The sequence below is a fragment of the Accipiter gentilis genome, chromosome 27 (assembly GCF_929443795.1).
Source record: "Accipiter gentilis chromosome 27, bAccGen1.1, whole genome shotgun sequence".
NCBI lineage: Eukaryota > Metazoa > Chordata > Aves > Accipitriformes > Accipitridae > Astur > Astur gentilis.
Window position 1 is genome coordinate 13,122,999 of NC_064906.1, and position 14,329 is coordinate 13,137,327.

At 43.1% G+C, this 14,329-nt stretch overlaps 1 protein-coding gene across 3 annotated transcripts in view; it reads right to left on the reverse strand.

Moving 5' to 3' along the window:
• The window catches only part of CTNNAL1 (catenin alpha like 1), a 62,733-nt gene extending 50,374 nt beyond the window's left edge, over positions 1-12,359 (reverse strand). For 2 of the 3 annotated variants that reach the window (XM_049830110.1, XM_049830109.1), the window contains exon 1: positions 12,215-12,359. In XM_049830110.1, coding sequence (XP_049686067.1) covers positions 12,215-12,340 — 126 coding nt within the window. In that variant the 5' untranslated portion in view covers positions 12,341-12,359. Of the gene's footprint in view, positions 1-11,446; positions 11,528-12,214 lie in introns of those variants that run through there. The other variant, XM_049830112.1, reaches the window with a different exon arrangement.
• Positions 12,360-14,329: the final 1,970 nt, after the last annotated feature.

Sequence of the window (14,329 nt, forward strand, 5' to 3'; positions counted from 1 at the left end):
ATCATTCAGGACTCTAAGTCACCACTTCTGTAAAAGAACAGCTTCCAAGTCAGTGGAAGATCCTGCCACCCCCTATTTACATATTTTCCTCATACTGCCTATTCACTGGTGTCTAGAAATGGCAGTACGAATACGCTGCCATGTCCAAGACTGCTGAGTTCTGTTACGCTTGTGGCATTGAGACTGTTGTAGTTGTATCTTTACCTGAAGGCTTTTTAAAAGCATCTTCTCACTGCTTTTGTACACATCTTTCACAAAAGCCTTCAGGGAAGCAAATGAAATAAACTACTTTAACAACCTGTAAGCTGGTTCACTTATCTGTGGGCAAATGCTAACATGCTTAGAGGAGCCTCAGGCAACTTTTCACATGTAGTGTCTAACAAGCTGATAAGCCACCTCTGAAAAGGAGGAAGGAACAATCCAGGACCTGCAGGGACAAGTTGACAAGCAACACAAGAACAGCCCTACCAAATCAGATCACTGGTATACCTAACCTAGCATCTTATCTCCTATAGTACCCAAACACGGGTGCCTAGAAAGTAGCATGAGAATAAAACATGCAAATGAGATACTAGCTCTGTTGCAGTTGTAACCAGATTTTTTGTTAACTGAAAATTGTACATTTCATTTTAAAACACTGCAACATTTAATCGTGCACTTCTCACAAGCACAATAGCTTCAATAAGTAGAAAATATTATTTGGAAGAGGTGTGAACAGTCCTCTTCACCTCCTTCAGGTCTAGGCTTCGAAACCTACTCTTTGTAAAGTTTACCAGGAAAGAGAAGTGTACACAACTTCAAATTCAAATACACACCTCAGATTATTAGTACCATTGCTATGTACTTGTTACACATTCTTGGAATTGTTAAGAGATCAAAAGAGAGGATTCAACTCACAGCAAGACTGTACTATAATAGTGAATACTCTTTCTTTGTGCTGAATGCATTCCGAGAAAACCAAGGACCCTTTAAATTTCAAGATCCAAACCAAACACTATCAAGCAAATGATTATCCCAAATGTGATACAGATTAATTTGTTCAGCTGAGATGTGGTACTTTCATGACACCAATTTATCTCCTCCAGTGTGGGTTATGTTGGGTTTGGGGAATTGCGGTTTTTTTCAAAGTAATCCTAACTCTGGAAACTTCAGAAATTTTTTTTTTTTTTTTCCCAGTGGGACTGCGTTGTTTCCAACTTTTTCTGCAAGTTGTTGTGAAAAAGAACTCTGGAGAAACAAAACAAACAAACAAAAAAAAAAGGAATCAACACAGCTGACTAGTTCTTGCAACCTGTGGATTCTTAGATATTATGTGGAGGTTTTAATTACTTGAAGAATGTTACTAAAGTAACACTATTGTAGAGCAGAAATACACTTGCTTTTTAATGTTCATTTTTGACAGACTCCTTAAAATCAGGGATCCCCAGTGATCTGCAGATATGAAGCAGAAAAGTACACAAAAACTGCCCTGCAGTCCTGCCAGCTTCCCTTCTTTTTTCCACACACAGAAGAGAAGGATAAGGATCATTGGAGAATGCTCAGTGAGGCTTAACCACCAATGAAAGCTACCTTTGCGTACTCTTATTGTCACGTGCCTTAGAAGTCAGAGGACTACCCCATCTTCACCCCAAAAAGGTGTCTTCAGAATTTTGTATAGAAATGAGTGATGATGATAAAGATCTTCATTTTCAGACAATGCAAGTTCGAGCTTCCTTCTCTTTTTGAAAAGATGTATGGAAATTTACAGACTGAAATTTGCACATTTGAGCAACTTGACATGAGCTGGCAAAAATAATTTTTCAAATTGAAAGTCCAATTTAACCTCTTCTGATCATCAACAATTATACCAAACATCAAAAATTATGTATTTACCTATCATAAAATGCATCCAAAAATAAAATGGCCTTTACTGCGCTTTTCATTGTGAATTGTGAATTTCTAACTCAACTCTTGTCTTGAAGTTTTCTGAAATGCACAACTATCTCACTAGAAAAAGTGAACATAAGCTAACAGACCAAACAATTGGTTTCAGGGGTGTACAAGCCAGTACATTTTCCTCCCCTCCTGTTGCCCTCCAGTTCAGCATCTTCTTAGCCAAATGGGTAGATTTCATAAACGAACCTATTACCCTTTTTCATGCTGCACCTAGAAATCCTGGGCACAAGCAAGCCTAAGTAAACAAAACCAACTCAGAGGGAAGTTCATTGTTTAAAGTGTACTTTCAGATGTGGTCAAAACAGATGCAGACATGTTTTCAGCACCAGAGAGATGCAAGTCTCAAATAACTTCATTTACTAACATGATCAGGTAACCTCAAAACCAGAGACTGAACGGCAAATTATTATTGTGGCTTTCCTCCCTAACTTGCCTTTGTTAATGTACCTAACCTTCTACTGCTTGTGCAAACAATGCCCAAGCCAGCTCTGAGCTGCTTATTAAAAAAAAAGCCACTGTTGTGGAACTAAAAATTCAGACGTCGTAATAAAGGATGTAACAGGGACAACACACTGATACCACCTGCAATTGAGAATTCTTTCTTTTCAAGTTGGGATTGGCTCCCGAAGATGCAGGAAAAGTTGCTTATTAGTCCCATGAACAGGCAGCTCCACTGGCACAGATACCAGCCATTCAATCCGTCTTGCACTGCATGTTGCAGACAGGAGGGTTCCTCCCACCTTTTTTTAGAGACAGCTTCCTTAGCAGCATTTTGACATACCACTTCAATTCAGAGCAACACCTGGTATTTCATCTTGAAAAGCACATACTTGCCCTAGGGATTAACAGAGAAGTACAGTGTGCTCTGGAAAAGGCTATGCAAACCCAACTACTATCCACCTACAGGAGTGTAAAACAAAACAAAAACTTGATATAATCCAGGAACTATTATCTTATTTATGTTAAAGAGCCTGTATATTCTTCTGATTGCTTCCTTGAAGAGCTCAAGATCAACAAAAACTCATTCAGTTGGAAAGTTTAAGAATATTTAAATATAATATTGAGATACAACACAGAATCTTTGATAATTAAAAGGGAACATTATATACATTGGTCTATATCCTGCATGTTAAGCACTTGCAACTTCGGACAGAATTACCCTTCTAAACAATTCTGACAGACACACACCACCACCCCAAAAACCATGTTTACAACATTATGTTACTACAGCAAAATTTTACTTCATTGTTATTTGAAAACACACTATTTGTGTGATTGTAAGTGGTTATATCCATTCTGCCTAATACAAAACGAATACAAAAATGTTTCTCTATGACAAAAGCAACTGCATAACTTTTTTTTTTACCATTTGAGAATTCATCTTATGTATAAAAACAATAAATCATACCATTCAGTGTCAAGAGTATATTAACAGTTACAAGTTGGCAGTAGAGTCTGTATCACTACTCATTTACCCCACTAGCTTAAAACAAGGCTAGTCATGGAATGCAATAGAATACAATGAGTAAAAACTTTCATTTAAGGCTCTATCTAGCAATGGTTATACTTTGTCAATGAATTAATAAACAAAATAAATCCATGCAGAAAGCCATAGGCTCATAGTACCATACAGTTTTACTGAACTATAATTACAGTTGTTTGCAATCATTAATTCATAATTCATCCTTTGGGGATTTCCCTACCTAATCTGTCTAAAACCATCTGTTAACAATGCTGAATAGCAAGAAAGCTGCTCTAATTCTTTTTGTGCAGGATCACTGTGAGGTGGTTTTGATTTAACACTCATTCTGCTTGAGAAGTACAAAAATTTTTTTCATCTATAGAGAAGTCATTAATCAGATCTCATAAATTTGAAAGATAAGATTCCATTGAAATAGAGCAATTGATTTTCAGCTATGTCAGTAAGAAGCATCTTGCTTCACCTACTTGAAATGTTAGTCTGACTCATTTATCACATCAAAGACTAAGGTACTGAACATTGTAAACAGTAGCCAAGCTTAACTCGAAGCCAGTTTCACCATCCAAGGGTTCACAGAAAAAAAACCACCCTGAAACCACAACTGTTTCATGGTAGTGCTGTTGCTCATGTGATAAAATGTTCAACTGTAATTTTTCTTGTAAAGCAGAATACAATTAGTGACTAACATCATTAATTATTAATGTAACAAGATAAGTTTCATTTACCTATTTAGGATATTCTAAGGTACTCCTGTGCTCCCTAGCATACGTTAAAAACTACAACTGTAAATTATTACCTACTACCCTTCCACTGTTTCATAACAACCTAGCTTCAATGACTAAATAGCTGTCAATTAAAAACCAGCCTTAGTAAAGGGAAACCTGCAACCACATCAGCCCAGAAATTCAACTAGATACTGTGACTGAAGTAATCACATTATCTACAGACAGATGATAAACTCATAAGATTAACTTTTCTGCATAAATCAAAGAGAAAGAATCAGGCTCCTTTAGGGGCACAGAGTGTAGGCTGAATAACAGTTGAGCTGCTGCAAGCTTTATTTTCCATTAAAAGAATTTGTATCAAGTGGAAGATTCATAATACAGACCACAGGCTCACAACTTAACCCACAATACCTATGTAACCAACGGGAGGAGAAGAGTCAGTGAGTTAGTGACTAATTGAAACTAATGAGGTGCAACTCTGTACCCAGGCAGCATACCATGCTTCCAGACTTGACAGCAGTTCATGTGTATGACTCTGCATCCATGGCACAGTTTCTTTGTGGTACAGGATGTAAACTAAGAAGAGTTTAGCAGGAGGTTTGCTTCACTCCGTACAAGTTACAACGCAAGCCTCTACGCCATAATTCATAATTTATTACTCAACAGTAGTGCCAAGTCTCAAGTCAGTACAAAATTAATTCACAAAGAAGAAAATCCTGGTAAAGAGGAGAAAGAACTTCTTAAAGCTTGCAAGTTACCAGAATTTTGGAAGTACTGAAGGATAAAGGCTAGTACCCAAGAAGCATTTTAAAAGGCGTGCACTCAGATTTATTCCCACCCCCCCCCACCCCACCCCCAGACGTACTGAAGAAAGCAGTGAGTTTAAGACAAATATGGATTACCCTACTTTTTCCAAAAAGGAATTTTCCCATCCTCCAAAGAGAGTTAAAAAGGGTAAAGTGCAAGCCCTGGCACCATACTGGAGTAAGAACAGCCAAAAATACAAGAACCCTTTAGCACCTTAGAGGTGGGAAAGACCTAGAGGTACCAAAAAATGCCTAGTGAAACAAGGCAGCCAAGGGAATTGCTGGAACAAATCTCTCGGTGCATCTGCTACACGGGAATGCAAATAAGTTGAAATGGATGAGAGCTTGGACTGAATGCTGAAATTCAGGAAAGAAATAAGACTACACATATTCCTTAATTTTATGAATGCTGTCCAGAGAGTACATGAGACACTTCTATTTAGTCTCTAAAGGAGAAAGAGAGAACACATTTGATTAGCAACAAGTTCAAAAGTAGGTAGGAAATGAGCCTGTACTGCAATACAATACTAGAACTACAGACATTCAAAAAGCAGCTTATACACAAGACTGATGCATGCTGTGGAAGAAAAACAGATAGGGAAAATGTGGTGTTCCCCCTGCCCCATTTTTGTAGACTTCCAAGAATAAAAAGCTAGTGATATCAAGTTAGAAGTCTAACAGTGCTCTTAATGTAGGACTCTCTCCTTTAGAGCTCTTAGCAAAAACAACATTAAGACAAATCCATGACTGAATATAGCTTTGCAGCTACAAAGTTTAGAAGAAATGAACACTCATTGAAAGGTATCATGTGTATGTCACTTATCGTACCTCCTACATAGGTTTTGCCCAGTGTTGGCACAACACGCTTACATCCCCCAAATAATAAGCCTTATGAAGCTCCTTTGCTACATCCAGAAGAAATATCTTTCAGTATGGAGACATACTAAGGTCCACATCTACAAGAATATTGAAGAATTGAATGTAAGTTGCTGTTCAGAGTTCTGCTGCTACTGGGTACAACACGAGCAACCTAGTAGTCTCTAGTCACCTGAGGACTTCCAAGCCAATGAGACCACAAAACCGCTTCCCCAAAGACACTGCCAGCCTACAGACAAAATTCAAAGGCCAGTGTCAAAGAACAGTAGCATACTGGACTCCATGTCTACAGTTTTACACTTCTCTTAAATGTCTCTCTGATAGAGTGTGCTTGTTGAGTTCCATGGAGAATAACATCAGTTCCACTAAACATACAGTAACTTACCAGCTATTACAGTCCTTTTCTTCAGGAGTTGTAACCCGGATATACTCAGTTCCTTCTTTAAGGCAACTCTGCCCCATCCCTTTGACAGAAAATATGAACAGAGCAGCTATTCATATTTGTGCTCAACTACAAAAGAAAGTAAAGTGATCCCTACTCCAAAATGTATCTATGTGATGTACTCGAAGAATCTGTGTGACATCAAAGTGACTGCAGAAGAGGCTATGAAAATACCAGATAAAATGAACCGCGACAACTTGCCAACATTAGATGTTATTTACTAAGATTTCAAGTGATTCAAAGATGCAACAGATTATATCAACTTTCTCATGCAATCTCCTGCTTAAAACTAGATCAGCAGCTGAGGTATGGGGGTTGCCCAACACTTGTACAGGGTAAATCAATACAAAAAATTAGGAAGAACAGAAGTAGCAGACAGCCAAATAAATACAATGTACTGGCAAAGACTTAACATGGTGTTTGTTAAAGGAATTCCTGCCTCACAAAACAACCAGATTTCTCTGTAGAGATTGCCGATTGCATGGATAATGAGGCACTCTGCTGAAAGAAAACTAGGAAACAAAGTCCATACCAAAGGTTTCAAAGGACACCAAGCAAGTCTCTGAAAAAAAATGAAGAACGCCCTTTGTATGAATATTTAACTCATTAAGAGACAGAATGATGAGAAGGAAGATGAAGGAAGGCAGGAAGTAAATGATTGCTTACTTTATAATAGAGGGAGATGACCAATGGAGTCTCACAGAAACCTGCGCTGGGATATAGATTATTCTACATGATCATAAAGAGGGAGGATAGATAAGCAGGTAATAAAATGATGAAAATTTGCTGGTGATCCTAAGTTATTCAGGACAGTAAAGATAAGATCTGACTACAGAATTGCAGAAACATCTTGCAACACTGACCAGGGAACAAAATGTCAGACAAAAAAATCACTGCAGATTAAAGAGATGCAGATGGGAAAGTACCAACCTAGCTTTCTATATGAAAGCTAGGTCCTAGCTGACCATCACTCCTCAGCATCAAGATCTTTTCACTATAATACATACCTCCATGAAAAAAAATCAGACTCATTTATGATGAAAGGGACTTCCAGGGTTACCTAGTCCAGCTCCCTGCTCAGACCAGGTCCAGTTAGAGCATGCTGCTCAGGGCCTTGTCCAATTAGTTCTGCACATCTCCAAAACTGCAGACTTTGTAGGTGGTCTGTGTACCTTATCAAGTGTCTGATCACCCTTATATTGGAAAAGGCATTTTCCTGCATCTCAGACTTTCCCATGTTCCAACTTCTATCCATTGCTTCTTGTCCTACCACCATACATGACTGGGATCACTCTGTCTCGGTCTTCTCCATACCTGCCCATTAGGTGGGCAGTTGTAGACTGCAATAAACTCTGCCATTGGCCAGACAAAAAAAATCACTCCAGATTCAAGTGATACTGATGGGAAAGTACCATCTTAGCTTCCTATATAAAAGCTAGGTCCTATCTGACCGTTACGCCTGTCTTCCTGAGATGGAACAAACCCGCTTCCTTCAACCTCCCCTCTTACTGCACATGCTCCACTATGTCAGTGTTGCCCCTTGTACTGGGGAGCTCAGAGCTGGACGTGGTACTCCAAACGTTGTCTCACAAGTGCCAACCAGAAGGGAAGAATCATTTCTGCAGCCTGCTGGTTACATTCCTGGTAACAGCCCAGCATGCAGCTGGCCATCATTACTGACTCCTGTTCAACTCTTTGTCCACCAGGACCCCCATGGCTTTCCCCACAAAGGTTCTCTGTAGGCAGCTGGTCCCAGCCTGTACTGTTGCATGGTGTTATCCTGGCCCAGATGCAGGACTTGGTATTACTGCCTTTGTTGGACTTCACAAACTTCCTGTCAGATCACCTTTCTGGCCTGTCCCTCTGTACAGCAGCCCTGTCCTGCAGCGTATCAGACACTCCCCAACTCACTGTAGGGGAGTTCACATGCCTGTTGAACATGCTGGCCCATCATCCCAATGTTCAGATGATTAGTAACAACATTAAGCAATATTGGCCCCTGTATCAGTCCCTGAGGGATGCCACTGGTAATTGACCAAAAAAAAAAAGTAGAGAAAAGGTCACTGATTATATACAGACCTCTAGCTTCATCCAGTATGGCTATTTTAAAGTCATACCGCTACTTTGGGCTCTAATACGTAACTCCAGAAACTTCTGGAAAAACAGAATACTGGCAGAACAGTATGTAACATAACTGTATAATGTTTACTGAAATGGGAATTATTTTAGCTAGTTTCAGAGAAAGCAAGGAAACAATACCATAGTAAAGAACAGATTTGTTTTATCCACCTCAATGCATGTACAACTGTCAACTTAGGCAGATTTTAAGACTGACAATAACAAAATTCTGAAACATTGGTATCATAGTTTTTCTGTAGTTATTTAAGCTTTTGTTTTGACTATATAGGTCAAGCCAATTCCAAAAGCTATGACAGAAACTCCTGTAACAAGAAATTTGGAAAAACATGTTGAGTAACATGTGGGCACACAATCATTCTCCAAAGTACCTATGGGAGAAATGGGCTAATGAAGCCTAATAGGCTTTCTGAAGGTTGAGCAGCTAGCTGTACTCACACAGGTCTACACTCAGGATGTTGGAGCATATGTCACATTCAACTATGAAAACTGACTGCTCTTTCAGGAAAATAGGCAGACAAAGCTCAAAGTTCCCTCTCAGTGAACTTTTCCCAAGTACCTGACTGTGAAGGCTGACAAAAAGCTATTCTGCAGTTTCTCAGAGTGCTTTCTTAGAACAGATCCAGACAGACAGACTCCTACAGCTCTGAAGATACCCAACTGCTGCTAGACGAGCAAACAGGTACATAATTGGCAGCTGAGGAAGTCACTGGTGGAGCCACATCCTGGAAAGTGCTTTTCCCCCGTCTTTGCCTTTCCTCAACTGTTTAAATGACTTGTTATTAAATGAGTCAGCACTGACCACTTTAAACACCCTTCCTGACTTGTGTTGCCAAAAACTTTCCATAAAAAAATAAAACCCAACATAATTGGACTGGAAATGGGTAGCAGCAGTGAAGGAGATGTCTAGATTTTAAAGAATGCTGCACTAGTTGCATGTAGAACACTGAACCAAAGGCACCGATCCAGGAGAACTCTACTTGTTCTAAAGAAAATTGTGGGGTTTGACCCCAAAAGCCATATTTTCTGAACTGCGTGCCTGCCACATGCTTTGCACAATACTGTAGAATTAATCTCGTCACAGTACAGATATGCAGATAGTGAAAAAGAAGTGTTAGCAAATATGCTTAATACTGTGGCTTAAATCTGCTGTCTTGTAATTTGTGGCACTATTAGAAAAGGGCCACATCAGAGTCTGAACAGATCTAGGGAAAATGAAGACCTTGTTTAACTCTGTAAATATTAAGTTTTAAAAACAAATTTACTAATAAACATATCCAGTAATGACTCTAGACTCTAAGGGTAACTTCTCCTGCCAGGAAAACAGGAATCTTCTACCACTGCTGGCAGCAAATATACTCTGATACTACACAGTCTGTAAGAAAAATCAAGCTGCAAAGTGCAATTAAAAAAAAAAAAAATCAAACAAAAATAACCCTCACATTTGCTGAGTAAGAGCAAGCAGTCAAACACACTTTTACAGTATTACACATCAATTAGGATGATGTACTATACAGTACATGAATTTAAACAAGAATCAATGCAGCCTTTTTTTCTTTTGCTTAAAGAGAATAGATTTAGCTCCACAGGAGAGTTTGAAAGCAAGTTTGTCAGACAGGGCACCTTTTGTTTCCTCTTTGCTTAAAATAAGTAGTGAAAAGCAGTAGCAGCATTCTGACTATTTTTTTCAGTAGTATACAAGTATCACATAGCGCTTCTCAGCTTTTAACAAAAGGGTAAACTGTGAGGTTAACTTCACAGCAAGAACAAATCCCTCAGCAAGTGTATTTCATACAAGCAGAAAAACAGTCCTGAGCATTACTGCTGAAACATAGCTTGTGCAGAATATAAAAACAAATTCTGAGATTGAGTATTTTATAAACACCCTGTCTGCATAAATACCCAAACAAAGCCAGCCAGTGAGACCTCTACTGAACAATCTAAATGAAACAGTACAGACAGAACTGATAAAGCAGTACAGCAGTGGGGCATTTTATCAGGCAAGCGTAGGGGGCTACTGCTGACACGATCAGCAACTTCAGCCTGATTCTGAACGGAGCTCAGCACTCACGCTTCAAGAGAACAAGCTCATCTAAAGTCTGAAGCGCTTTACCAGGAAAACAGTAAGCTCTGAGTGTTCACAAATGCTCAGACACCTTACACTGTATACAGGGGAAGTGAAGGATGCTTAGCACTTCTGGAAGATGCATTCACAGGTTTTGTGGTCAAGGAAAAATCATACAAGACATACTACATGTGCAACAAATCCACAGAGAAATAAAGACCACTGTTCTCAAAGAGTATTCCAGAGGAATAAGATGCGCGCTTCTTCACAGCAATCTATTAAAAGTGAGGATTTACCATATGCAATTAAATTCAGCTTTGCAATTGGAGGGGTTTCTGTTTGCTCTTAAGCTTCCTGAAAGTGGTCTCTGTGTTTTACCTCTCTAAATTGTTTCAGGAGTAGAAAATTCATTGAACTTTAATTTTACTTTGCCTTGGAACAAGCGGTTTAATCCCTTTGATAGGCTTCTTCGAACTGACTGTGATTTCTTCAAACAGAGAAAGACAAATTACCATGATAAGTACAGAAACACAATTGCCCATCGAAAGCCCTTCCTGCAGCCCCAGCTGTACAAGTGCAAAACGAGGCTTACAACAGTTTGTTTCCAGATGGGCTATGATGGCATACACATAACTTTACCTCACCAGGACTAGTTAATTCAGTTACACATTGTTTAAAGACTTTGTACAGATAGGTTTTGACTTGCTGACTTCAATAAGCAGTGCTCGAAGAACAAAAATGCTGTAGAGCAAGCTGTTTTCATACATTATTTTTCAAGAAAGAAAAGTTTTATTGGCTATATCAAACTCCAGTTTTGTAACTAAAGAGCTAAAATAAAACAAACCACCAACACCGAAGCGGCTGGCATGTAATTACTTAGCAGGCCACTTGAAAACCTGACTTCTCCCACCCCCCCCCGCCCCAGCTCATTTAGCACCGTGCGGGACACGTTAAGAGGTCACCAAGACACAGTCTGCATACCATATCAACTTCTTAAAATTCGGGTACTACCCCGGGGTGCGCTAAGAGCTCCAATCAATGCAACGCTCAGGCCAGACCGCGAAAACACAAAAGCTTCGCCAAATCCCCTGGAAGCCGACCGCTCTCACCAGCGCCAAGCTGCGAGAAAAGCAGAACGCTCCCATGCGGAAAACCCCATCGGGCCAGAGACTCATCAAGCCCGGGGGGGGGGGTGTGTGTGAACTCGGGCGGCGGGGCAGCCCCTCGCCCCGCCGCCCCCGACGGCGGCATCCCCGGGGCTCGAACCGCGGACGGCACCCTCAGCGCCTTCGCGCCGCGGGCGTTACGCAACGGCACCGCGACCTTGCGGGGAACTTCGGAGTCTTTCTCGGGGAGAGGGACGTGCCGCCAGCATCCCACACACACGCCCGCCGCCGCCTCACACCCCCGCTCCGGCAGCGGGATACCGCCCCCGCCTCGCCTGGCGGCACCCCGGGACGCCAAGGAGGGAGAGAAAGAGGAAGGGGCCGCGGCTGAGAGAAGCCACCCCCGCCAAACCGCCCGACGGGGGGAGGGGGGAAGGGGTACCAAACCCCGCGACCCCACAGCGCAAACTTCGGCGGCGGCCGAGCCCCGTCCCGGGCGGGAGAGGGGGAGGCGGGACCCCCGGAGGCAACCGGCCGTTGCCGCCCGACCCGACAACCCGGCCCGGTGTGGGGGTTGCGAGGGGGAGTCGAGAGGGGGAACGGGACGTGGAGGGGGTCGCGGCTCGCGCGGCGGTATTTCTACCTGCGACACCAACGGCACCAGCGTCTGCTCCACGGAGCGCGTGCGGATCTCCAGACCGGCGTCCGCGCCCAGCCCCGACGAGGACGACGAGGAGACGCCGCTGCTGCTGCACGGGGACGTGGCCATAGCGGGGGACCCGACCGCGACCCCCCCACACCGCCGCCGCGGCCGCCACCCTCCACTCCCGGACAACTCCGCTCCCGCCGATCGCCGCTCCGTACCGCCCCCCCCCCCCCACCCCGCGCCCCTCCCCCGCCCGCCGAGGGCACCGCTGCCTTGCCGGGGCGCCAGGCGATGCCGCGCGCGCGCGCTCTCCCTCCCTCCCTCTCTCTCTCTCCCTCAGCCCCCCTCACGGCCCCTTCCACGCCCCTCGGGACGGGATTTAAAGCGACAGCGCCCCGTTTCCGCGCTCTACCGGCGGCCGCCCCCTCCCCTTGAGCGGAGGAGGGTAAACCGGGAACGGTCCCCGCCACCACCACGGAGAGTTTCTCCATCCCTTCCTCTCGCCCCAGGCAGGCAGGCAGGCAGGCGGGCGGAGGGTCCCTGCGCGCGTAGGGAAGTGGGGCTAGGCGCTGGCTGAGGGGCTCGAGCGGCCCCTGAGGTAAACGGGGAGTCCCGGCCGGTAACCGGCCTGTGGGCTTCAGGGGCAACGGCTAGCGCGACCCTAGGGAAGGGTGGTCGCAGCCGTGAGGTGAGGTGAAGGAAGGGTGATTGCAGCCGTGAGGTGAGGTGAGGTGAAGGAAGGGTGGTCGCAGCCGTGAGGTGAGGTGAAGGAAGGGTGGTCGCAGCCGTGAGGTGAGGTGAGGTGAAGGAAGGGTGGTCGCAGCCGTGAGGTGAGGGAGGCCGGTGCGGGGGCGAGGGGGAGTCAGCCAGGGAGCCGCTCTCTCCCGGGGCGGGGGGGGATTGAAACCACAATTCGCGTACTTCATAGCAGCTGGGAGGGGTGATGAGTTGTCTTAAAACTGAAGTCCATCGGCTTTTCTCTTAGCAGCCTCCCAGCGAAGGGAAAAACAAAACAAAAAAAACCACCTCCTGCCTTTCAGTGATTGTAACCTGTGTTCGAGAAGTGTCAATGCGTGAGTGCTTACTCGTTTAACTAACTTGGCCGTATGTATTTGATACAGCTGATGCTTCTACAAGGCTTGTCTACACAAAATTTGGGGAAACCGAACGGACCTCTTCTGGCCCTGATCCAAACCACCAAGGCGCAAAGCAGCTCTAGTCCAGACCTGGGGTAACTCGGTGCAGTGCTGTGCCCCAGCCAACAAGCCCTACCTAGGGTCTAGGCTAGTAAACCGCTCTTAGCATAACTATGTGGTGTCCTGGTCAGAACTGCTGATTTGTGTTTGACTGCTCAGTTCTCGGGCAGCACAACTCTGTAATGTCTCTTTGGCTTTTTTTGTGTTGTTAGATCAAGGACGTTGTATTGTTTTCTGTCTTTGGAAAGGTTTCTGACTTCTTTTGCACAAAGCATCTTTTGCACACTTTTAAAACCTAGACATAGGATAAAGGACAGCATTTGTTGTCCTTTGAAACCTAGACATAAGATAAAGGACAGCATTTGTTGTCCTTTGGAGTCCTATGGAGTTATCCATATTTATTAAAAAAAAAAATTGCCAGAACTGCAAGTATAACCCTAGATAACAATATGACCCTATTCCTAGCTCTTCAGGAAATTGGTTTCCAACATGGTCTCATATTTTCTAAAATGACAACTTATATAACATCAAGTGTTACAGGAGAGAACTGAAGGCTTAAATCTGCCATGGTACAAAAACATCTAAATGATGGTGTTGACTTGAAATAAAAGCTAGTCATGCTTGATCAAAGTGGGTTAGAGCATGCTTGAGATTTCTTGGTTTTTTCTCCTAAAATTTCCATTTTCTTACAACATCTTCCATTCTTTTTCAAGTCATTTGTCTTCCCTTTACTTCTCAATACCCAGATTCTAAGCCTTTGATAACAGTTGTTGTTTTCTTTTATGTTGTGGTGGAGTACCAAGGTCAGGTGTGGTTGCAGCCTCCCCAGGACTATACACTGGTACAGGAGACTTCTGGATCATATGAGGTGAAGCATACATACACCAGACAAAGCATCAGAAATTCCAGAGAGAGA